We start from the raw sequence: 27,045 nt of genomic DNA, 5'->3' as shown, positions 1-27,045 counted from the left end.
GCTATTGATGGACATTTGGGTTGTTTCTACCTTTTGGGTCTCATGAATCATTACTCTGGTGCTATGAGAAGCATAGCATTCTGCTGCTATGTGAATCATTATTCTGCTGCTGTGATAATTGATGCATTTTTTAAGTTTCTAAGCTAATCTTTAATTAATTAAACCAGAAATCTCTCTTTTTTCTAAATTAGCTACATGATAAATAAGACAAAAAGTCATTGAGCACTTCTCTCTCACATATATGGTGAATGCATACTGAAAACTGATATATCCATAGCTTTATTAAACTGTAAAGTAAAATGTCTGCTTGTTTACATACTTAACACTCATTACTTTTTAAATGCCAGTCGTATTATAAGAAATCCAGTGGTTCCAATAAAGCAATTTCACCAATTGTTTCTTGATTTCTTTCCAACTACAATATTTGTCATCAATTTGGGAGCTGGTTTCATGTCTTACCAGCTAGGGTATAGTTGTACTTGTTTGAGGAGGAATGAGGACACTATAGTTTTTGTATCTTTTCGACCGTTAACATCAAGTTTTGATAGTTTGTACTAGAAAGCATAATTTTGTATTTGTACTAGAAAGAGTCAACTAGTTTAAAAGTGAAGTTGGTAACCTTTATTGGAAAATAATATATAAGTTTTGGTAGCTGTGTAATATTATTTCATGAAAATGTTATTAGCAGATAATAAAATGGGTATTAGGTCAAAAGTTTTATCGATTCAATACAATAACATTCAATGATCCATTTTCATTGTCATGCTGCCTATTTTCTTGTTTATTTTTATCTACTTTTGTGAGATTATACACATCCATTGTCCACTTGTCTCATGACCTTACAGATTCAAGCTTTATATTTATGACAGAGTCCATTCATTATTTATATGTGTAATCTTATTTCATATTGTGAAGTTTACTTTTCTATTTTCATCACCATTGTTGTATTTCTGCAAACCATTTTTGAAATGATTCATTTTTTTACCTGTGATATTATGCAATGCAATGTTAACAGTGACAAATGTAAGTTTAACAAATGTAAACAGGAACAGTCAGGTGACAATAAAACATGTTAGTTAGGATAGACTATGCATGATTAACTGTTAGCCAATATGAACTATCAGTCCTTGAAACATATACACTGCTTTTAAGAACATAAAAAGTCAGAAATTCTATGAAAATTATGATCAATCTTACATTTCAGATTTTTAAATTATCTGTGCATAACATGGTTGTATTGCTTTTCCTTATGTATTTGTCAAATGATTTAGAGGCTACTGAGAGACTAGTGACTAATAGAGATCTTTGGATAACTTACTGAGAAACATTGTAGGGCAGAGAGATACCTGAATTACTGTGCAAAACAGAGTGGGAAGAATTTGGAGTTCCTGAGGACCATACAGAAGGAAGACACTAAGGCAGAGATGTGGAAAAGCAACCCAAAGGGACAATTTATGAGGGAAGATTATAAATCAGCCTCATTTACCAAGACAGACCAAATGAAATACTGACAAGTTGAATCTAGCAATGAGCAGCTGGAACTAAAACTAGATTGGAAAATTTATTAATGTGACCTACTATATATTAACAGATGAAAGACCTAATGATATTCTTAATGAAATAGAAATATTGATAAAAAACTGATACCAATTCATAATGACACTCTTAACAAACCAGATGTGGAAAGAAATTTCGATGACTTGATAAAGATTGATTATGAGAATCCTATAGTCATCATGATAATAGTGAAAATTAGAAGTATACTCTTTAAAATCAAGAGCAAAAGAAATACGCTCATTATTGTAGCTTCAATTCAGCATTGTGCTAAAGGTCTGGCCAGCTCAATAAGACAGGTAAAACAAACAAGTGGTATAAGACTCATAAAGAGACAAGTTCACCATTATTTGCAGATGATATAACTGTTTAAATAGAAAACTCTCTTGTACCAAGAGAATCTGTAAAAAATGTTGAAATTGTTCAGAAGTTCAGCAAGGTTGCTGGGTACAAAACCAGTATGTAGACATTAATAACACTAATATATTGTAGCAATAAAAATAGATATTCAAAAGGATGACCAAAATGATAATGTGCCTAGAAATAAGAAACATAAGAACTTTACATAAGACATAATGTTATGGAAGAGTATAAAAAAGGCCTGTATAAATTGGAAAATATCCCAAGCTGATATGAGTGAAAGCTTGATATCATAAGTGGTGATTCTTCCAGTGGTAATAAATAAATTAAATTAATTTACAATCAAAGTTTCAACAGATTCGTAAGAAAAAAGCTTGAAAATATGACCTTTAAATTGATATAGGAAAATAAAGAGAAAGAAGAAGTAATAATTTTCAAGAAGGTGAATAAGGAGTGGTGTTCTAATAAACAAGTCAAATTTTATTACCAAGCATTTAGACCAGTGTGGTGTTGACTGACAGAGTAACAAATCGATGACCAGGAGAAACAGACCCAAGTATGCATGAGAACCTAGTGTGTGACAGAGGTAGTAAAGTGAATCACTTGGAAAATGATGATCCATTAAAAATGGCATTGGGATAATCCATACAGAAAAATATCAGCCATGTGCATACACTCTAAAGTCTAGGGGGATGAACTATCTAAATGTAGAAAGAAATGTTAAGACTTTTTAGAAGAAAATGCAGAATACCTTTATGGAATATTATATAGCAGTAAAAAATGAACGGAATAAGTCTATATGAGTCCATTTAGATCAATCTCAAAAACACAATATTGATTTTTAAAAAGCATCAGCTAAAGTGTGCATATGATGTCATTCATATGCATTTGAAAAGACACAAAACCGTCCTTTATGCCTGCAGCGCCAGGTACCCATTCCTCTGTTTGTCACAGGTTCTGTTTCATTTCATGTGTTCTTTTCCAGATGGGAAAACATTTCTCTTTCTGCTGCACTTTTCCCTGCAACCAAATTGCTATATTTTGTAAAATGTTTCTCCAGATCATCAGTATGGTTAGTGATGGATGTCTTAGAGCCATCAAAGGGCCCCTTCAGTGATTCTCTGTGAGCTCAGGGCATGGGGATGGTGGGACATCCCTGGGCACTTTTCATCTCCAGCTGGGGCCCCATCTGATATATTCTCCTCTTTGGCAGCAGTGAATCCCTAGTTTATTTCTGAGCACAAGAAGGTATTTAAAAATGAATATGTATATGAAATCTTCCCATAAGCAGACAGATAGGCAGGCAGAGAGGCAGGGGCCTATCTTTACCAGTAGGTAGCAGTGCAAAGCTAATGTTTCTGAGAGCTCTAACAGCTGGGAGGGGAGATAAGGGATGGAAACTGCTTGTGTCCAAAACACTGTATCAAGAACACGGTGATAGGACTGCTTCTGATTCCTTGATGGCTGCGATCTCATTTCTAACTCAAGAATATACAGCATGATCTTTGCAACCCCAGACTATCCCAGGGATATTTACCCTTTTCCTTTGGGTTCCCAGCATAGTAAACAACCAATGGCTGTGATCAGTTTGCATTTCAAAAATAAAATCTGGAATCTGATCATTTTCATGGAGCCAAAGATGCAGAACATCGTCACATATTATTTCTAGAAATGAGACAGTATAGGTAGACTGTTTTATCTTTTATATCTTTTTCAAAGTGTGTTTATGAAAGAAGTTTTGTCAACAATTCAGTTCATACAAAATCTGATAAAGAATGAATTTAATAATAGTGGGAATGGAAATTGGCACAGCTTTGGAAAACAACTTGGTAATATCTCAAAAATTAAAACCATATGTTCCTTGACCCAGTAATTCCACTTCTGAGAATTCACTCCTCACAGGTACTCATGTTATGTGTACAGAGATATGTATGTGAGGAAGGATACTCACCGAAGAATCGTGATGGCAAAATATGAGGATTTTGCCATCATGATTGGCCCTAATCAACATGTTGATATATCATCAATATGTTGATTAGGGCCAACATGAATGCCTGTCAATAGGATAATAGTTAAATAAATTTTGCTTCATCCATATCATCAAAATCTATTCAATTTCTACAGAACATGGCCTGCTAGGATTTTCACTAGGATTTCATTGCATCTATAGATTAATTTGGGCAGCACTGACATTTTAACAGCTAGTGAGTTGTCTAATTCCTAAACATAAGTCATTGCTAAGTTTATTTGATACTTTAAAATTTCTCTCAGTAGTGGTTTGTCATCTTTCAGCATAAAGGTCTTGCACATATATTTTTAACAGCATTTGGATTCATTATTTCTGTTTTTCTATTTTTTTTAAAAAGATTTTATTTGTTTCTTTGACAGAGAAAGAGAGCGAGCAAGAGCAAGCACAAGCAGGGGAAGTGGCAGGTAGAGGCAGAGGGAGAAGCAGGTTCCTCACTGAGCAGGGAGCCCATTGTGGGGCTCCATCCCAGGACCCTGGGATCATGAGCTGAGCCAAAAGCAGATGCTTAACTGATTGAGCCACCCAGACACCCCTCTATTTATTTTTTCAAAAGATTTTATTTATTTATTTTAGAGAGAAACAGAGAGAGCACAAATGGGGTGAGGGGCAGAGGGAGAGAAAGAATCCCAAGTGGACTCCGCACTGACAGCAGAGGCCAAAGTAGGGCTTGATTTCAGGATCCTGAGTTCATGACATGAGCTGAAATCAAGAATTGGATGCTTAACTAACTGAGCCACCCAGGCACCTCTGTTTTTCTATTTCTTAATTTGTTAAGGTTTTCTTTGAAATTATTAATTCTTCTTCCTGTTTTCTTTTCATTTGTTGTTCTTTTTCTAGTTTTACATTAGGTACTTAAATAATTCTTTTCATTTTGTGCTGAAATAAATATTTTCTGCTTCAGTCCTATGGATTATCCCCTGAACATATCTTTAACTGTACTGTATAGGTTCTGATTAAAGTGTTTTTTAAATTTTTTCTTCCCTAGAGATTCTATCATTTTGGTTTGTAGCATTTTTTTTAAAAATTTAAGACTTGAAAGGTTCTTAACATTATCAAATGGAAAGGCCTTTTTTTCTAATTTTTTAATCAGAGAATATTTCCCTTTTTTTTTTTTTTTTTACTTTTTGGAGCTTATTGAGATTTTATTGTAATTTAATATTTGGTCTATTTGTATGGTGGTATATTCTCTATTTTTTAGGGAATATAGCTTAATATAGATTAATCAGATATGCCTTATTAATTATTTATTCAGTCATCTATATCTTTACATACTTTTCTATACACTTGATCTCTCATGGGCTGAAAGAAATTCATTACACTTTCCAATACCTGTAATGTTTTTGTCTATTTACCCGCATACTCTTCTGATTTTTGATTTATGAACATTGTTGCCATATTACTTACTGCAAAGATATATGTTACTGTTTTGGATCATTTAGCATTTCAAAGTGTCATTTTTATCCTGCTTAATGACTTTGGGTCTAAGTGCCACCTCCTTTGATAGTCACATCTGACTTCCTGCTCTCTTCCTGTGTGCCTTGGCTTCTTTGTCCCTTCTTTAATTTTGAACTTTCCATAAGACCTGGGGCAGTATGTTTTTGTTCAACATAAAGTGGGATAATGCTTTGTCATTTTTTTTAAAGATTTTATTTATTTATTCATGAGAGACACAGAGAGAGAGGCAGAGACATAGGCAGAGGGAGAAGCAGGCTCCATGCAGGAAGCCCGATGTGGGACTCGATCCCAGGACTCCGGGATTATGCCCTGAGCCAAAGGCAGACGCTCAACCACTGAGCCAGTCAGGTGTCCCGATAATGTTTTGTTATATATGAATATGTGCGAATTTTTTAAACAGATGAGTCTAATTCATATTTATTGATATGACAGCTGATCTTTATTTATATAACTTTAAGTTATATATTTAATAGTTTTTAAAAGTATTTCATGTCTGATAAGTTTCATTTGCTTTTTTGTGTGCATGATTCTAAATACAGTTTTTACTTTAGTTCTAGAAGTTGCCTTTATAAGTATAAATTCATGATTATAACTAAAACCATGTAATGTATTGCCCGTAGTATGATATCTCTTTACATTCCATTCAGCAATTTTTTTATTTTTCCCTCTATTTTATGCATCACCTGATTGTACTTAATCATATCCTTTTCATGCTTACCTTTGTACCATTAAATATAATTATTTTCCATTCCTTGATTTATATTTGAAGAATACTCTAACTCCTTGCTATTATAGAAGCAGCAGTAAGTGAGCATACTCTACTCCCACGTTCTTTCTTCTTATTGCTATTTGTATCATGTCCACATTTTCAGGGCCTCTGAGGTTTTAGGGGGTAAATGCCTTGATCGTCATTTTTATCCTTCTCTGCAGGCACCTCCTTTAACAAGCCCCGATGTGCTGAATCATTTGCCAGGCCTCCGCCTTCTTTTGGCCTTCCGAGATTGTTATGACATCTTTGTCCTCTGTGCTTTTCTTTCTCCTTCTCTTTGTTCTTGTATATTTATACCGTTCTTTTCCCATGCTGTCATTTTATTGGCGTTCTGAGAGGGTTGGGGTAAAACATATGCATGCTATCTTCCATATTTAACCAGAATCCCCAAATAACTCTTACTTTTGAGAGAAAATGCTTTGCATTAAAAGTTCAAAATAAGGATAGAGATTTTACATGCTATATGATCTCAGCCTATATATAGTTAAGAAAACCACAGGCCCAAAATGGTGCCACTTAGACCCAGCTCCCAAATGGGGGGACTTAAAACCCAATCTTTTGGCAGTTTCAACCTTCCCTGGAAATGTGACCTTGACTGGTCAGTCAGGGAATTGTTCTTTCCATGGTGGCACCAAAGAATCTGTCCTCACTTGAGTCCTCTTCATCCTTCAAAGAAAGATGAGGTAATCTGCATGAGACCTTGCTTTTTCCCCTAGCAAACTGCTTCCTCTGGAAGAATCCTTTCCCTTTGCTAATAACTTTCTTGCCCCCACTCTCCTACCTATAAAAACCTTCCCTTTGTACAACTCCTCTCAATGCCTCTACTTGCTAGATGGGCTGCTGCCCAGTTCATGAATCATTTGATAAAGCTAATTAGATCTTCAAATGTGTGTGTGTGTGTGTGTGTGTGTGTGTGTGTGTAGAGAGAGAGAGAGAGAGAGAGAGAGACTAAGAGAGAGGGGGAAGGACAATAAGCTAAAATACCAAGAGTGATTTCTCTACTTAGTTACTCTGTTCTTCTGATTTATATTTTTCAGTGGTCTGCATTTCATGCAATGGTGATTTTTAAAAAATGATTTTATTCTTAAGCTATTTATTACAATATGTAATGTGCATAATAAAAATGCACGTGAAACATAAATTCACTGTAAAACAAACACTTGTATATTAGCTTGGGCTACTGTCACAACATACCATAGACTGAGTGGTTAAGGCACAGAAATTGACTTCTCACAGTTCCAGAGGCTGGAAATTGGAGACGACGCTGCCTCCTGGCCAGGTGAGAACCCTCTTCTTGGCTTGCTAAGGATTTATTTCTTATTGTGTCCTCACACGGCAGAGAGAGAGAGTTCTGGACTCTGTTCCTCTTCTTAGGAGAACACCAGTTCTACTGGATCATGACTCTGCCCTTCTGACCTCATGTAAGTGCCCTCCTTAAAGGCTCCTTCTTCAGTAATAGTATGTGGGTTAGGGCTTCCACATATGGATTTCGGGGGACATAATCCAGTCCATAGTGGCCCTGTGACAACTACTTGTGTCACTAAATAGAACGTTATAAGCACCCCATACACCCCTTCCCAATTATGTCCTCCTTCCTCTGCCCTAAAAGTTTTATTTACATTTTTTACCTCCTGAGTAAGCATCTCTAAACAAAATAGTTAGGTTCTGTTTGTTTTTGAATTTTGTGTAAATGGAATTATACTTATGCAATCTTTTGTGTCTGGCTTTTTTCATCCGTATTTTGTGGAACTAGAGTTTATTCATTTTCAGTGCTGTACATTATCCCATTTTAAGAAGGTAAGAGATATGTGTAATGTATTCACAAATTTTGGACATTTGGATCCTTTCCAGTTAGGGGATTTTATGGGCAGTGTTCATAAAGTTTTTCATAAGTATTTCCTGGTGCCCATACATATATCTGCTGAGCATAAGTACCTAAGAGTATAATTAGGAATCACAGTATAGGTATGTCTTCACTGTTATTTGATGATATACACTGATTTCCAAAGAGACTGTACAAATTTACATTTCCACTGGCAGTATATGAGTTTCTGTTACTCCATATCTTTCTTAATACTGGTATTGTCACAATTTAAAAGTTTCCCCATCTGATGAGTATATGATAATCTCTCAGTGTAATTTTAATTCACATTTCCTTGGTTAAGAAAAAGAGTAAGACTATTTTTATGTTTATTGACCATTTGGGTTTCTGCTTTTGTGAAATCTACAATTTTTTTGCTCATCTCAAAACTGGTTGCTCTGATGTGTTTCTAATTGATTTGTAGGGGCTGATTCTTCCAGATATAAACACTTTTTAGGTACATGTGTGGAAAATATCTTCTACTCAGTAGACTTGCTTTTTCACTGTTACAAAGTTGTCTTCTGACAGCAGAAATACTTAATTTTAGTATGCTAAAATGTATCAGTTTTTTCCTCTATGGTGACCTAAACTGAGGTCATTAAGTCATTCTACCCCTCCCCCAAAATCTTTATGTTTTGGTCTTTCACAAAGAAATTTAGATATTAATCTACCCAGAATTGATTCTTGTATTTGGCATAAATTTGGATGCTCAAAGTAATTTTTCTTTTTTTTAATTTAAATTCAATTTAGTTAACATATAATGTATTATTAGTTTCTGGGGTAGAATTTAGTGATTCATCAGACATTTCTCCAAAAAAGACATACAAATGTCTAACAGACACATGAAAAAATGCTCAACATCACTCATCATCAGGGAAATACAGATCAAAACCACAATGAGATACCACCTCACACCAGTCAGAATGGGGAACATTAACAAGGCAGGAAACAACAGATGTTGGTGAGGATGCAGAGAAAGGGAAATTCTCTTACACTGTTGGTGGGAAAGCAAATTGGTGCAGGTACTGTGGAAAACAGTATGGAGGTTTCTCAAAAAATTAAAAATAGAAATATCCTATGACCCAGCAATTACACTACTAGGCATTTATCCAAAGGATACAAAAGTAGTGATTCAAAGGGGCACCTGCACCCCAATGTTTATAGCAGCAATATCCACAATAGCCAAAATATAGAAAGAGCCCAGATGTCCACCAACAGATGAATGGATAAAGAAGATGTGGTATATATGTACACTGGAATATTACTCAGCCATAAAAATGCAATCTTGCCATTTCCAAAGATGTGGGTGGAACTAGAGTGTATTATGCTAAGTGAAATAACTCAGTCAGAGAAAGTCAAGCACCACATGATTTCACTCATGTGTGAAATTTAAGAAACAAAACAGATAAGCATAGAGGAAGGGAAAGAAAAATAAAATAAGATAAAAACAGAGAGGGGTACAAACTATAAGAGACTCAACTATAGGAAATAAACTGAGGGTTGCTGGAGGGGAGGTGGTGGGGGGGGATGGGGTAACTGGGTGATGGGCATTAAGGAGGGCACATGATGTAATGAGCAAAGCTATTTTTCTACTGATATTCTTAGTTCTTTAGCATGATTTATTGAGAACTGCCCTTTCCGCAGTGTTCCATGGTGCCACCTTCAGCACAAATTCAATGTTTGTATATGCATTGGCCTGTTGATGAACCAACTATTCTGTCCCACTAGTCTGACTAATCTTACCCCACTGGCACACAGTTTCAATTATTAGAGCTTTACAGCCCATCCTAACATCCAGTAGGGCCAGTTCTCTTCTTCCACCTTGTTTTTCTTCCTCAACGGTGTCTAGGCTATAATTTGTTATTTGCATTCTTATATAAATTTTAGAGTCAGGTTGTTGAGTAATACAAAAACAAAAACAAAACCCAAGCCTACTGGGATTTTGATTGGGCTCACATAAAATTAGTCACCTTGAGGAGTCTTACAATATTGTGACTTTGATTCCAGGAATCTAATACATCTCTCTCTCCATGTATTGGGTTTTCTGTAATATTACTCAATATTTTTCATAATTTTCTTTGTAGAGATCTTACTCATATTTTGATAGTCTTACTTCTAGATACTTGATATTTTAAAATGCCAGCATAGCTGGTATTTTAAAAAACCATGTCATTTTCTGTTTGTTGCTAGTATATAGATATGCAATTAATTTATGTATATTAACTTATACCCAGCTACCTTGCCATACTGTCTTGTTAACTTTAATAGTTTAGATTATATTGGCTGTTGCATCACACAGTTATATTATCTGTAAATCATGGTATCTTTGCTACTTTTCTTGTTCTTAACTTTTCTTTCTTTTCCTTGCCTTACTATGCTGGCTGGGCTCTCCTTTACAAAGTTAAATGGAACTGATGAAACAGACATATTTTTTTCTTTTTGTTTCTGGTCTCAAAGGGAAAGCTGGCCATGTTTCACAATTAAGCATGATGTTTGCTACATCCTTCAAAGTAACCACCCTTTGTCAGAGCATCGCATTTCCCTTCTTTCTATTCCTTTCTTTCTTGGTGTTTCTAATTACAAATAGATATCAAACTTTATCGAATGATTTTTCAGCATCAATTAAGGTGATCACATGATTATTCTTCTTTAATCTATTAATAGAAATACAATATACAGTGGATCCTTGAACCAACTCAGGTGTTAAAGGCATTGACCCCCCATAGAGTAAAAATCCACATGTTAAGTTTTGACTCTCCCAGAACTTAACTAGTAATAGCCTACTGTTGACAGGCCTTTCTGATAACATCAATAATCAATTAGCACATATTTTGTATGTTATATGCATTATATACTGTCTTCTTACAAGTAAACTAGGCAAAAGAAAATGCTACTAAGAAAATCCTAAGAGAAAATACATTTAAAATACTGTAGTGTATTTATTTTTTAAAAATCCATGTAAAATTGGACCCACATAGTTCACATATAGTGGACTTACGCTGTTCAACTGTATTTTCTATTGTGGCATGTATTAATGTTATAATCAGCAAAACATTTTAATTTAAAAAGTAGAAAAAGATAAAGTTCTACAGAGTTCCTATTATTGTACCAAAGGCATGTCAGTCTTTCACTGAGCTGGGGGCATCTCTCTCGAATGTGTTAGTGCATGTGTTTTTGGAAAGTCTCCATGTTCTAAAACTACAGAGGTTCCATCTGCTAACCCAGGAAAATAAAATACGCTCGGGAATGTTAAGGTCACTTTGAAGTATATGCGCCATGATAACATAAACAGCTTTATTCATGGGTAATTTTCTGAATATGTTCCAGAACCATTTGTTTTTACTTCTATCTCAGTTTTGCTCCTAGCTCTCAAAGCAGGCTGTCCCTAAACTTGGTTGGTTCATGTGTTGTGTGCCTAGCAGGTCAATGTGGGGAGTCAGTGGGGGAAGCTTATCTGGCCACACCCATCACAGACTGATGAAATTGGACCCTCTGGGACTGAGACCCAGGCACTAATATTTTAAAAATCTCCCCCAAGGGATTCCAAGGTTGAGAACCAGTAATCCATAGTTCTCCAAAGTTGAAAATCACAGAGAAGGAAATATATAACCATTGCAAAGTGTGCAATACTCAAATGAGACCAGCAGGAAAAGCAAAAGAAAAAAGTTACCAAATGAAGGAAAAGAAGAGGACAGAAAGAGGAAGCACAGGAATAACAGTGACAGCAAATCTACTTACTCGATTCTGTCTGGAAGCTCGGTTTGGGTCATGCCCACACAATTGACCAAAATAGTGACTGTAATAAATAAACTGAACCACCTGAGAGGACTTTGTTAAGGAAAAGCTGAGAGTTGCTATGTTTCTTAGATGTCACCTATGATCACCTTGACACTAAACCATTAAATTCATAGATTTTAGCTAGGATCAGCTTTTTTAGTCTTGTCACATAACAGCTGCTAACATTTAAGGAGTGCCTATACCGATCAGTTCACTTCATCCACACCATTTCTAATACGACTGGACCTGCAGGTAAATACTATATCTATACTTTGCAGCTAAGAAAATGGGCTGAAAAAGCTTGGAAATAAGTTTCCCAAGGTCATACAAGCTAGTCAGCTATGGTACTGAGATGTGACCTCAGATTAACAGAATCCTCAGCAAAATAGAAGGAAACAAGAATCCCCTCTCCAAAATATCCTTCTGCCCTGACATCTTCACTTCACTATACAATATAGCCTGAAATTTCATCCAGCAAATGTCTCTTCTTTTCCTAAAAGACAAAGAGACTATTTCTAGGAAGTTATAGATAGAGGGCCACCAGCTTTCATGGGAATTAGTTTGGGTTGGATTGTTTTCCCAGTTTAGCTGAGATCAAACACACTGAGGAAATGGGCCTCTGGCTAAGAATGGTGGGGGCAGGCAGATGGAAGTAAAATGCTGACTCAAGCAGAAAATTCCAGATAGAATTAGGCTGGGGTAGAGAACTCTGTCTAACCAGAGAGAAGAATTTTCAAGGTTAAGCCAAGGGATTACCCTAAGGGAAAGGAGACACTAAAGGTGAGTGGAAAGGGGTGAACTGATGGGAAGAAATGTTGGAGGAGAAAACCCAAAGGTAAATTTCTCCCCTGGACATTTTTCTCAGGACTAGCTTGGATTCCTAACAATTACGTCCTAAAGAAAAACAAAGCCTGAAGATAAATTTGACCTACAGAGAGAGAGGGAGCCACTCATCTTTTATAATTTCAGTTTGAGCAGAAGTATTTAAATCTATTTTAGTTTTCTGTAAATGTCTTTAATGTGCCCTGTTTTACAGTTACTTAGGAACACATCTATTTTGAAAAGGGAAATTCTGCTAATTAAACCACATTTTCCTGTTGACTTGCAATTAAATTAAGAAATGTGTTCACATGGGGGGGGGTGATGTCAACCCAAGGATTAAATTAAAATCATATCTCCAACTCCACAAACCTTTAAAAGTAATATATTATATACAATATTACTTGTGAAAACATTCATAGCAAATTTAATTAGAATTATAATTTTCGTGAAATATTGATCATAGGACACTGAGAATTCCATACCTTAAAGAATATCTTTTGGGAGTGGAGCTACCAAGTTCATAAGATTGAAATATATAAATGCAGGCTTTTGGGAGGAGACATAGAACAGCTTTTCTGTCCAGCTATGACTCCATCCAGCAATTATGATTCATCATATCTCAAGATGAAAAGAATATTCACTGGTCACTTAGTTCTTTGAAGGGATTTTATTTCTAATTAGCTGTTTCTTAAAGCTAATTTAAGATGTAACTCAACCAGGATGCATGGAGAGGAGTTTGTATATTTGCTGTTTTTCTTTATTTGTAATTTTAAGTAATTGGATATATATTTTTAAAAAAAACCACCCAACTAGAGATGACATACTGAGAGAATAAATTACCTCAGTTCATTTCCATTAACTGTCTACTTCCTTATTGCTGATACTGTTCTAAGCAGGGTGCAGGCTGGACCTCTTAACAGGCTCTGTACCCTTGGACAATTTATTTAGTGCCGTTGAGTAAGAGTTTCATTATTTGTAAGATGGGGATGCAAATCCCCTCTTCAAAGGTTTCTGTACCTATGACAGTGATGACACTTAGGAGGTATTTAGCAAATGGTAGTTTACTATTATCATTAAATATCCTTCTATTGATTAGAAAACCCAAGATTGAATTAAGAAAATATAACTCCCACTGCTTGGCCATAAAGACAAAACATGTAAAAGGAAAATGTAATGCAACTACATGGAGCAGCACAGTTTCATTTTGAGATGGCTCTGTGCCAGCTACCAACTCACTGAGTGCTGTCCAGCAATCCAGCAAGCTGCCCCAGAGTTTGGAGGAGAGAGCTCCTTTTACTGGAGCCTCCCAAGAAGAGGCTGGCTACCATCTGTCAGGCAGCTGAGGCAAGGCTGTTCTTGCAAATCAACCTCCTGGAAGCCAGGGCTGAATTTGTCATTAGGAACTTCCAATTTGGACAGCCACCAGGGAAGATCCTTGGAAACCAAGCCAAAGTCTCTTTTTTGTCCTAGTTTGGCTTGCCTTGGAAAATAAAACAAAATAAAACAAAAACTGAAGGCAGATTCTGAAGCTACCTAAAGCAGTTAAAATTATACAGATATTTGACTGATTTGTCTCTAATCATTGCTGTATTATTCAGTGGTATTAACCTCAAATTATTAACATTTTTTGGACTACTGACGTTTTTTAACCTGCTAGTAGTTTGGGGGTCACTTGGGATATTGGCAGCATCCATGACCAATGTGGTGCCACTGAAACAATCTAGACTCGGCCCATTGTGGTTTGTCTTCTTTGTCCTTTGGCAGGTGCTGCTCTTCCCCCCCACCCCCCCCCCCAAAAAAAGCTAGTTCTCAGCATGGCTAGGGCACAGAGTAACAATCCATGCCTATTTCATGTGCCCAAAGAAGCCTCAGGGCTCTTTTGGTTATTATGTTGTGAGCTGAACAGGCCTCATGGTAAGAATGTGTCTGGGTGCATCAGCAAAGCTCATTCACAAGGAGGACATTTTTTAGGTTGTGCATGCACATGTATGTCCAGACTCAGTTGAGGTGAACCCAAACCCACCCGTGGCTTGCATGAGGACCTCCTCCATCTTGGGACTGCTTTCAGGTGTTGGACACATTAAAGCCACAAACATTTTTCTTTCAATTTAATGATTTCATTGTTTCAAAATTCAATTAGAGGAAACTTCTATTGCTAACCTCTGAAGAAGGTACTTGATACAGTGGGTCAAGCCTGATTTTAAAAGAAATCATATGGAAGAAGCAACAGTGCAAAGGATATGAGTGGACAGACACTTTGATGGCTGTTCTTCTGATCAGGTTGAAAGGACTGAATAACCACAGGGCCCGAGTAGCACTAAACCGGGAAATGGTCCTCCCTTTGTCCAGCACCATAAATGTCTACAAAAAAACAAAGCAGAAGGTGGACCTGCAGCGAGAAGCATGCATTATCACACAATCATGTTTTGTGCATGAATGGTATCATTTCAGGCTTACGAGCAAGAAGGGCTCTGGGAACCATGCATCCATCAATGGAGAGCCAAGTGGAGGGGCCAAGTTAGTGGAGATCAGGGTATCCTCACCCTCCTAGCAAGACCCCAGGCCCTGTCAGTGACTGCATTAAGATGAGTCCATTGAGAGTGCCCAGTGACCAGGCAGCTGACCTAGGGCTGACGATGCATCAGGCCCAGGGCCAGGATTCTGGCAGCAGCAGGAGGTGGTTCTGGCTGCATTAAATTCCTCTTCTGATTAGTGGATTATCTCTAGTTATGGGATTTTGCCTATTTTGCCCTGCTCTCCACCTTCTGAGTCTCCCCTTCTAGTGATTCCTTCTGAGCATCCAGGAAGATGAGGGCTCTTGGCCCATGAGAAGAGGGAGAAAGACATCCCAGTATCTTTTAATTTTCTCTACCAATAATATTTGGGATGGCTGATTCCTGTCCCTCCCAACTCCCAAACATGCATACATCATTTTGTGGGGGTGGGGTGCTGTGTAGATCATCTAAGACACAATACAAACAGGGGAATTTCACAAAACAACTCTCACTTAAACTAGTGGTTCTCAAACATTTTGATTTCAGGACCCTTTTATACTCTCAAAAATTATGGAGGACCCAAAAGAGTTTTTTTTACTGACTTATAGTTTTTTGCTTGTACTGTGTGTATGAGAGAGAGAAAGTGTGTGCGTGACCTGAGGAACCCACTAAAAGGGCTTTAGGAACCCCAGGGGTTCTGAGATCATACTTTGAGGACCACTCATTAAATAATCTGGATTTCTGTTCCCCTTCCCTACCCTACACCCCACCCCCAGACTAAGAATCTCTGTTTCCCATTTACAAAGACAGCCAAAATCTCTGGAGATCTTAGGTCAGTGGTCATCAAAGAAAACAGCCAACTTCTTCTAAAAATTTTATAGCAGTTGTTGCTTTTGAAGATTTGAGTTTGATTAGTCTCTACCATAAATATTATAAAAATGCAAAGATAGTGTCAAAGAGGTAAGTTGGATATATTTGTCATTAACTGAGTCTAGCTCACAGCTACATCACCTAGGTGCAGAAGAACTCCCTAGGCTGAGTAGAGCAGAGGTTCCTCTCCCAGAGCTGAGAACAACCTTCCCATTCAATTACCCTTACCCGGTGTGTGCTGTAGAAGGGGTCCAAATCCTCCAGGGGCTCTCCAACCAGCTCTGCTGGGAGCTCACCGTAGAACTTGGGCAGCTGGTTGCAAGCCTTCAAGTCTAGCTGAGGCCGAGGCTTCTCTTCTTGGTCCTTCTGCTCCCTGTGCTTACCTTTTGCTTTCTTTGCTGCCTGCTTGGCAGCAATTCTCTTTTCAATCTCCACCAGGGACTCTGGAGTGAATCGACGAAAGTTGGTAGTTTCCAGGGACCCAAAGGGAAATTCCATCTTCTCATTCTTCTTAAGGAAGAGTTTATACTCTTATGAGAGTGGATATCACCATAGAGAGCTAACAGCCTGCCCACTGACCCTCTCCCTCCAATTCTTTCCTTAACTCACACTGCCTTGCTAGAATAGCCCCCCAACCCTTAACTCACATGCATTCCTTAACTTACACTGAGCTCTCCCCAGAGTCTCACTGCCCTGTGGCACTCTCGGGGGAGGCTGTTTATTCTACCTCCTCCAGGAATCTCAGAGTAGAGCTATGCCCTCCATGACCCTCTAATGCATTGCTCCTTCATCTATTTATACCACCACCACCACCACCACCATCACCACCAGATTTAGCCATACTGCCCTCTCTTCTCTTTTCTATGACCACTGAGCAACAGGCACTCAAAGACTGGTTTATGTGGTGTATAAAAAAAACAGTGCTAGTAAAATTTCCCCATTGAAAAGCATTTGTTAAAAAGTATGGAAGGCATTAACATGTTTTATTGTTCCTTTATTGTGCAGTGGTATGCTTTTAAGAAGTGACGGTCATTCCTGGACATGCCAGCAAGAGAGAGGAGAAGGCTCAGCGCCAAGAGCACATGGCTGCACTTGTCAGCTGAGACTGTGCTGTCTGCCGAATGCTCTAAGCTTGGCAGCATATTTGTATTTTTTTGTTCTTAATAAAATACGTTATTTAATCTTCCTAATTGGTTGCTTTTTCTTCTAATGTAAAGTTTTTTTTAAGAAATCATATGAGTAAGATTTTGATTATTTCTTCAAATTATTGATACATGAGCCCATTTTTGCTGTTTATTTTAATCTAAGTGCACCCACATTTCCTGACAGTCTATTGATGACTTAACAGGCCATGATGGTTTAAAAATTGTTCTGTGATCCCATCAGCTTGTAAAATCCTGATCTAATACATGGTCTCTAGTGCTGCCAGACAGTGTCTTTGGGACTGTGGTCCACAGTGGTCCATACAAAACCTGGAAGGCATTCCAATGATTAGGTTTCTCATGGGCTACAATATTCTTAGGAAGCTTGCCACCACTGGCACTAGTCTGGAAGCAAAAAGGATGGCTTTCCACCACAGATGGGTAGAGCAGTACCTATATGACTTTCTCTTGACTTACTCTAGGGAATCTAGATGTGAAGCTCTTACAACAGGCATCCATCCTCTTAGTTCTCTGTAGTCACCACTGGATCTATGGATAATGTAGTTTTCCCACCTACTCTAGTGCAGTGATCTTCAAATGCCAGTGCACAGTGTGCTGCTGCACCAGCTGCATCATTGTCACAGTGGGTGTAAGATACAGATTGCTAGACCCTATCTACAAAGATTCTCATTCAATAGATCTAAAGTGAGATCTAGGGAGCTGCATTTTACAGGTTTATAGCTGAAGCTCTTGAAGGTGTCCCACCTTTGAGAGGCAGTGGAAGGCACTGCAACTGTGTGACATGAGATAGAGTGAAGGTCCGGGTTACAAGATCAGAGTAGGATCTGATGACCTGCTCCCACAACTCTAGAGTCTGGAGGAAAGTCTCCCTAGGTTCTAAAGGCAAGTCAGAAGCCACTTTTGGGTGGGCTAGGGAAGAAGATAAAAAACTGACTTCTCAGCGGTTTTGATGGGACTGTCTTTAGGACCTCCTCCCTTCCATTGTCAGAATTAGGGGAACTCCTGGCCAGAAACTTCAGGGAGCTTATACCCAGGGGATAGGAACAAAGAGTAGAATTTGGTTGTTTCTGAGGATTAAGCTTCTGTAGGTATTTGCCATGTATCTGGGACTTCTGGGCTACAAAAGGACCTACTGGATCTCTTCAGAATGGGCCATAAAAGCATCTTAACTTGGGTTTCAGATCCCTTGTGGTAAGCAGTTTCTAAGAAGGAGCAACAGTGACTGAAAAGATAACAGATGTTTCACATTTGTCATTTCACTGGTGATGGAAATAACTGGTTGATCTTTAATCAAGACCTGTGATCTAGGCAGGTCAGCAGACTCAAGGTTGCTAAATGGAGGTGAATATAAATAAAGGTACAAATGAATGTCTCCTTGAAATTACAGTGGGCAGGGCAGGTGTGATATTCTGATTTATAATAAGAAATACATATTTGGTCTTTGTCCCCATTTCTGGCATAAAGCTCTTAAAACCCTTGGAAGTTTCCTAATGATGTCTTTTGTATGTTAATGAAGTACCTTTTGAAAGTCACCTAAGGATGGGGGTCAGTTGCCAGTAAAACCAACCGGCTCCCCACCTCACCTCCTACCTCCAGGGAGAAGAGAGAGAAGCTGGAAGTTGAGTTCAATAACCAACGGTCAAAGGCTTATGTAATAAAGCCTTCATAAGAACCCAAAAGGACAGAATTTGGAAAGCTTCTGGGTTGGTGAATACATGGAGAGGACATGAAAACTCCATACTCCTTCCCCATATTCTGCCCTATGCATCTCTTCTATTTGGCTGTCCCTGAGTTATATCTTTTTAAAATAGACCTGTAATCTAATAAGTAAGACATTTCTCTGAGTTCTGTGAGCCATTCTAGCAAATTAATCAACCCAAGGAGGAAGCCATGGAAACCTCTGATTTATAGCCAATTGTTTAGAAGCACAGGGAACAACCTGGACTTGCAATTGGCATATGAAGTTTTGTGTATGTGGGCAAAGGACAACCTTGTAAAACTGAGCCCTTAACCTGTGGGATCTGATGCTATCTTCAGAGAGATAGTGTCAGAATTGAACTGAACTATAGAACACTTAGTTGGTGTCTTGAAATTGTACATTGGTGGAATGGGATCACCTCCACCAACACACACACACACACACACACACATTGGATTTGAATGTTAGAACATCTTAGCAGAACATCTTTCTACCAACTTCTGTTGTTATTAGTAGAATAAATGTTTTTATGGTCATGCACCAAGTCTGAGTTGCTCACAAAGATGGCTGAGCCTCATGAGAAGAGTTACCTAAATTATCTATCCACAGTGACAACAAGAGTGGGCACAATTATTTCTTTTTTTTAGAGAGAAAGAAAAACTGTGTAGGAGTGCACAGTGGGGGAGGGGCAGAGGGAGAGGGAGAGAAAGGATCTTGAGCAACACAGGGCTCTATCTCACAACCTTGAGGCCATGACCTGAGCCAAAATCAAGAGTCAGATGCTTAACTGACAGAGCCACCTAGGCACCCCCACAATTATCTCTCTTGATCTCCAAAGAAATCTTATAGAGTAGGTGGAAGACATTTTCTTAAATATAAGACCATTAATAACCAGGGGTTACTATGGGTTATAAAGACATTATTGGACTAAACAAACCTATCTCTGAGTCTTTTGATATCATACTCAGTGCTTTCCTATTTCTGGGATGGATCTCACTGGCTGGAGCAGTTCTGGAATCCTACTGACAGGCGTGTCATTGCAGGGCTGTGGAACCTGAGAGGTATAGGTTGATCTGAATGGATTCAGATGTGATGAAGTTTCAAGAGGTCTCAGACAGCAGCCTCTTTGTGTTATATATATCATTGATGCTCTTAAGAAACCAATGGAAGATTTCCCCCACTAATGTAACTTTTGCTTCTGTATGGCAGATATGATGTAGGCAAATGGATAATCAATTTTTCCAAAGCCTGATTAGTGGGACAAAGTATCAGCTCCCATCCCATATAGGGTTGCATCTTCTCATGCTTCTTATGGTTGTTCTTATATATTTATATACAACAAAAATTATCATTTTCATACATGTGAGTCCTAAATCTGTCCTTTCCTCTCAGCTCTGAACTCACTAATCCAATACCTTTGACATATAGCCCTTTGAATGCTCCATAGACACCTCAAAGTCATTGTTCCCGATGATTTCTCCATCCTCTCTTCACCCCAACTTTTCCTCCTCCTAGTTCCCTATTTCAATAAATTGCATAACCAGTTTTCCAAAATGGAAGCTTAGGGGTCCTTTTTTATGCTTCTTTCTCCCACAAGTCTTCTTCCCTTATGCCAGACATTGTTTTCAACTCCAGGGATACAGCAATGAAAAAACTATAGACCTTTGGGAACTTAAATTTAGCTCTGGGTCTCAGCCAACTTAGGTCAGCTTCCTAGAGAGATATTTTCTAGAAAAGACCGAAATTATGATGACACCATGGGAAGTCTGGAGTCACATTTGAAGCATAAATCTAAATTTATATCTCCAGCTTGGGCCTTTCACCTACATTCTAAATTGTTATATTCAGCTAATTATTCATTACCCCTCACAAAGATGTCTCATAGATGTATAAAGCTTAACTATTGATATCTTTACCCAAAATGTGCTCTTCCCTTTTTCATGATCATTTTAAAAAAATGAAATTTCATCATTCCAAGGACTCAAACCCCGAGTCTTGAAACTTTGGAATTATCCATTACTTCACTTTCTCCCTCTCAAATCTCATATTTGAATGACCAAAAAACTCTAATGACCTTGCATCTGAATTATAACTGTCTACTTCTCATCACAGCCACTGCTACCTCCATAACCTGAACCACTATTATTCACCTCCATGGCTCCTGCCATGGTCCAACCATTGTGACCCACTTCCACTGCTACCTTCATGGCCCAAATCACTATCATCTACCACCACTGCTACCTTCATAATTCAAACCACTATCATCCACCTCCTTGGCTACTGCCATGGTCCAATCACTGTCATTCATCTCCACTGCTACCTCCATGGTCCAAATTACTATTATCCACCTCTACTGTTACTCTCATAAGTCTAAACCACTGTCACCCAACTCTACTGCTACCTCCATAGCCCAAACCATTGTCATGTCCTGCTTGGTCCACTATTACATCTTCTCAACATGTCTCACTGCTAGGATTCTTTCAAAGTTTTGCAGCCTATCCTTTTGGAAGTAATAAGAGTAATCCTTTGATGTGTGTTTTCATAAACCTCATCCCTGAGCTCACTTCATATCATTTTCTCCCTTGCTAACTGAAATCGAGGCCCATAGACCACCTAACTGTTTATTGGACATTTCAAGCACATTCCTGCCTCAAGGTGTTTGGAATTGCTATTCTTTCTGCCAGCTATTCTCTTCCCATTTATAACCATGGGGCTCATTCAAATATCACCTGTTAAGGAATCCTTCCCTAACTATTCTTTCCCAAATAAAAGCCATTGGCCACTCTCTACCCTTTTTCCTCAAAGTACTTTTAACTAATATTAACATTTTTATTTATTTACTATCTCCCTAAACTAGAATTTTTCCTTCCTGAAAGTATGGATTTTGTATGTTTAACTGTTGAACCATCAACACTGAAAACAGTGCTCAGCACATAGTAGATGATCAACCAACATTTGTGGAATACACGAATGAATAAACTCAAGGGATCCTGAATGGGTATCAGATATTTACAGAACATTGCTAGATTTTTCATCTGCAAGCAGAATTCAGTTTGGGGAAAACAAGTGCTTAAACTGTGAGACCAGAGTGAGTAGAAATTGACCATTTCCATGTAGCTGGAAAAAAAGAAAAAAAGTTTGTTCAATAACAACTTAAGTTTTAAGATTTCTAAAATTTACCTTGATTTTTATGAAATTTGTTCTCCAAGGTGAGAGGAGAAAAATGAAGGTTAGAACCTGGAAGGTTGTGGGGGTAGAGAAGCACTGAACATTATAGAGATGCTGTAGCCAAAAAAGGAAGAAAAACAAAGAAATATTTATGTCATAGAAATAGCAGGAAGAGGGGATCCCTGGGTGGCGCAGCGGTTTGGCGCCTGCCTTTGGCCCAGGGCACGGTCCTGGAGACCCGGGATCGAATCCCACGTCGGGCTCCCGGTGCATGGAGCCTGCTTCTCCCTCTGCCTATGTCTCTGCCTCTCTCTCTCTCTGTGTGTGACTATCATAAATAAATAAATTAAAAAAAAAAGAAATAGCAGGAAGAAAAGTTTTAAGAACTGCTGAACTTTGTTCTAGTAGTAGGAATGGTTTTAGTTAGGGAGAATGTGAATAAGTGCCATGGAGTGGAGAGGATTTGACTAGATTCTTTGTGTTGTTGACAGAGACTAGTTGCAGTATGGGTGTAACTATAAACTTGAATAAATTGATTACACGGGGTACCCAAAAAAACAGAACATGAGAATGAACAGCTCCAGGTTCTGCTGCCATGACTTGGCTGCTTGATGAAACAACCATGTTGTCAGAATGTCACTAAGACAGAGAGTGTAGTTGGACCTTTCATGGCACTGGGTTCAGAGTATGATGTGTTGATGGTGAGATATAGTAACCATGCTATGACAAATCTGAATAAAACTATGTTGCACATGGTGCTGAGAATGTGGTTAGTCTCTCTAGTTCATGGGATGAACAACCAAGCTAGTTTTAGCATTGGTGCTATTGCTGGACTCTTTAAGCTAACAGGAGCATGGAGTTAAGTGTCTTTATTTGGGGGATATGGCCAATCTAGTCAACACTTTAAAAAGTCCCTGAGATGTTAGCATTTTAGATCATCAGTGATACTGACATATGCCTATCTGAGACTGACATATGCCTATCCATTGCCCTGAAATTTTTATTTTATTTTATTTTATTTTATTTTTTATTATAGATTTATTTTTATTGGTGTTCAATTTGCCAACATATAGAATAACACCCAGTGCTCATCCCGTCAAGTGCCCACCTCAGTGCCCGTCACCCAGTCACCTCCACCCCCCGCCCACCTCCCCTTCCACCACCTCAGTTCGTTTCCCAGAGTTAGGAGTCTTTCATGTTGCCCTGAAAATTTTAGTCATTAGGCACCTCATTGGAGCAACAGGGCACTTGACATGTGAGCAAGTTGAAGGCCAGGAAAAAGATAAAACTTGAATTAGCAGGGCACCTGGGTGGCTTAGTGGTTGGGCACCTGCCTTTGTCTCAGGTCGTGATCCTGAAGTTCTGGGATCGAGTCCCACATTGGGCTCCCTGCATAGAGCCTACTTCTCCCTCTGCCTGTGTCTCTGCCTCTGTGTGTGTCTCTCATGAATAAATGACTAAAATCTTAAAAAAAGAATTTGAAGTAGTTATGCTACTGGGAAAGTGTAATAAGCTGTTTGTGATGAAAGCAAGACCACATTATCCATTATCCTGCCCAGTAGTCAAAGGCTGAGCCTCAGCTATCTGTGGCACCAGGTAAATATCACGAAGCCGTCTTTGAAGTTAATAGTCCTGAGTTAGCCTTGGTGCTAAAAGAATGGAGTGATGGGAATCTTCGCTGAACATAATTTACCTTCAAACAATTCAGAGATAATAGCTAACTAATCTGTGTCCAAGGATAGAGTACAAGTGTATTTAGAGGGGGAAAACGTACAGTACTGTCCATGGTTCTTAAAGAGCAAGGCTGAATCTAGTACGGTCTTGAGCTGTCCATGGTCCTGAACAAGAACTGTGGGGATGGATGAGAGGGGAGTGGGAATGGTTTTCTGTGAGGTGTGGTGAATAACTGACACGTTTGTAATGCTGAATGAGCATGCCAGGCTGAAGAGCTGATAACAACTGAGTTTCTATTGGGGCTAAATGGAAGAAAGGAATAATTAAAGGAAGAAATAAATCTGGAATTTTGGGGAAGAAAACGCCCTAAAGGCATTTAATCAAAGCATCTCTACTCACCGGGATAGATATACAAATGATGTTAAAAAGGAAGAAAATATTCTTTTGTAAACGACTTTTGCCTCTCTACAATCTCCCCCAACCAGCTAAAAATGGGATTACAAGAGGAAAAAGATTTTCATCGCTAAGGGAGAAAACAAGTTCCTCATCACATCATAAGTTCTTTGGGAGTGTTGTGGACTTAGAAACTCAGGATGGTAGATTGAGTCAGCTTTAAAGACTTCAAGTTATAACTATTTGAGAAAATTAGAGAGGTTTTGTGGTTTTGTCAAAATAGCACTGGTCTTGGAGATAGGCAACTTTAGTTCTGACACTAACTAGGTCTTTTGAATTGTCTGACTCTCATCTCTGTGATTTGTAAACTGGTGATGATAAAATCTGCTCTGCTAACTTGACACTGTTGTTTGGGGGAATCAAATAAAGTATGTGAAAGCATTTTGTAAGCTAAGTGCAGTACAAATGCACAATATAGACTTTAATATTTCCCATTACACATGCTATTTAGTAGCCAATAGCCACTTAGCCCATTTCAATTCCACACCACTAGCTTTCAGCATATAAATGAAATAAACATGTGGGATCATTTACAATTAAGCAATATAAAGAACTCATAATGTTGCCACTTTATTTCTCTATTTCCCATCTTTAATGTGTGAATACTTTTGAATATGGTTCTGCTGCTCTAAATAAAAGTGTTTATTTAATGAGGTAATACAAATTACAAAATAAACTCAAGAATTTGAAAAGGATTTATGGTGTGGATAAACTTTTTATTTAAAACATATAGAATCTACTTCCTTTCCCCTATTCTTAATTCTCTTCCCCAATAGATTCCCTATTCTATTTAACAGGATTCTTATCAGAATATATCACCAAAAAACCTTCAGAATTGCAGAAGGGGGCCTGGCAAGTGAGTTTCTTATAATTTTTTAAAATGCAGCTTATCTGTGCCCATATTTAAGTAAGTCAATGATTTTATAAGGATAAAGTGCAAGCTTGATTTAACAATAATATTGAAATTACCATATAGACAAAGTTTTGTCATTGTAAAATCCTGGTGGACAGTGGAATTTGGGTATTCAATTCTATAATTACTATTTTAGGGATGCTGGAAATTCCTAGCATTTAATTTAGCTAGATGACATGACATCATACGGGACATGTATGACAAATGCTTTCTTTAATACATGTCATTATTCTTCAACACACTCTAATATGTCTCTCTCAGTTCCTTTCATCAAAGCTTTTACTAAGTTGTAAATGACCTCTGGGGTGCCAAATGCAGACAAACTTTTAGATTTCTACTTACTACACTTAGGATTTGACACAGTTGACCATCCATTTTTCTTGAAATCTCTCTTTGTCACATCTGAAACATCATCAAAGGCTTCTTTTCTATTTGTCTACTAAATACTGAGCTTCTTTGGGTTCTGTCCTAGCCCTCTTTTACATTTTCTCTCATGGAAATCTAATCTTCTCCCATGGTTTTAACTTCCACTCAAACCTCTCTTCTAAGCCGGACCTGACCACCTACCTGTTTTTGTTTTTGTTTTTATATTTCCTTCATCTAAACTGACTTCTTCCCTGTTCCCTATTTTGTTAAATGACACCATCAAGGATCTTCATGGTTGTTTACATCACAAACCCATAGACTCTCCCTCTCCCTCACTGTTCATATATGCCTCAACTACCAAGCCTGAGCCATCTCTCATTTGGCTTCTGTGCTCGCTTATTAACAGGTCTCTCTGTATATTGCTTTCCCCATATACATACCAAGCAACATAATCTTTTAAAAAATAAACCTTATCATATTCCTCTGATTGTACTTTTCAAAGGCTTCTCAAGCCCTTCAGATAATATCTAAATTCATTCACAGGGCACATAAGTCTTGGCACGATCTGGTCTCTGCCAATCTCCTCCATCAACATACCTCTTTCCCTTGCTTTTCCCGTAGTAGTTATTCTGGTTTTCTTTCAGTTACTTAAATTCATCAAGTTCCTTCCTGTTTTGGTAGCTCCATACATGCATTTTTTCCCTCAATAATACATTTTCTATCCCTTTCCCCTGAGTGACTTCTATTTTTACTTCAGTTTAGCTTAAATATCACTCCCTCAGAGCAGTCTTTCCTGACCCTCCAGACTAAACTAGTTTTTTGTTATTATATTATATTATATATTATATATATTATATATTATTATATTATCATTTGCACAGATGCCTGTACTTTCACTTATGACACATGTAAGTGTTTGATAAATATTTTTTGAGTAAAGGAATATGTGAATGCATGATAGTGGCTCTCAGAGACAAAACTATGTTAGAGAAGCATCAAGAATATGACATATGATTGTTCAGGTTCAGTCTAGTGTTTTTGTTATCAGTGTACCTGATTTGACCTTAGAATAAAAAAGATTGTTTTCACTGTCCCCCAGTGACTGAGCTTCTTTAGTGTAGGAAAAGAATCCTGGGCTCTCCATGGATGCAAGCAAACCGAAATGGGTGGAAATATGACTAAAGGAGAATTCAGTGACATTTACTAAGAGGAAGTCCTTGTGATGCAGAGGAAAGAACTATGCTTGGGGAGTGAGGAGATCTGGGTCCTTCTGCTGACTTGCTTTCTCATGCTGCATATGTTTTGTTTTCCTGTTTTGTGTCTGAGAGCAGTTACCAGATAGGAAGATGAGGAAGTGCTCGGAGGCATCCTTTGTGAGCTCTGGTGCCTTATGAACCAGGAAGTAATGTTATGGCTTTGATTCACTCTGATTCTGATCTTGTGAAGAAACTAAGGTTTTGCTTAATGAAGGATTAGGTAGTTTCCATGAAGATTGACTTCACAGCATCAGGACTGGGTTTCATTATGACCTGGCACGAGTATTTCTCTCTCACACAACTGGTCTGTTCAGTTGCCTTCTGGTCACAATGCCTAGAGGGGCAAGAGAATTGCCTTTCA

At 38.1% G+C, this 27,045-nt stretch overlaps 1 protein-coding gene across 3 annotated transcripts in view; it reads right to left on the bottom strand.

Moving 5' to 3' along the window:
- Positions 1 to 16,495, bottom strand: part of SCN10A (sodium voltage-gated channel alpha subunit 10) — a 91,091-nt gene extending 74,596 nt beyond the window's left edge. For all 3 annotated transcript variants that reach the window (XM_077865743.1, XM_077865745.1, XM_077865746.1), the window contains exons 1-3: positions 16,221 to 16,495; positions 14,861 to 14,988; positions 11,767 to 11,847 (exon numbers count right to left, since the gene is read on the bottom strand). In XM_077865743.1, coding sequence (XP_077721869.1) covers positions 11,767 to 11,847; positions 14,861 to 14,988; positions 16,221 to 16,490 — 479 coding nt within the window. In that variant the 5' untranslated portion in view covers positions 16,491 to 16,495. The remainder of the gene's footprint in view (positions 1 to 11,766; positions 11,848 to 14,860; positions 14,989 to 16,220) is intronic.
- Positions 16,496 to 27,045: the final 10,550 nt, after the last annotated feature.

The sequence above is a fragment of the Canis aureus genome, chromosome 22, assembly GCF_053574225.1.
Source record: "Canis aureus isolate CA01 chromosome 22, VMU_Caureus_v.1.0, whole genome shotgun sequence".
Taxonomy (NCBI): domain Eukaryota; kingdom Metazoa; phylum Chordata; class Mammalia; order Carnivora; family Canidae; genus Canis; species Canis aureus.
Note: the sequence above shows the minus strand (reverse complement) of the source record. Positions and strands in the feature narration are given on the sequence as shown.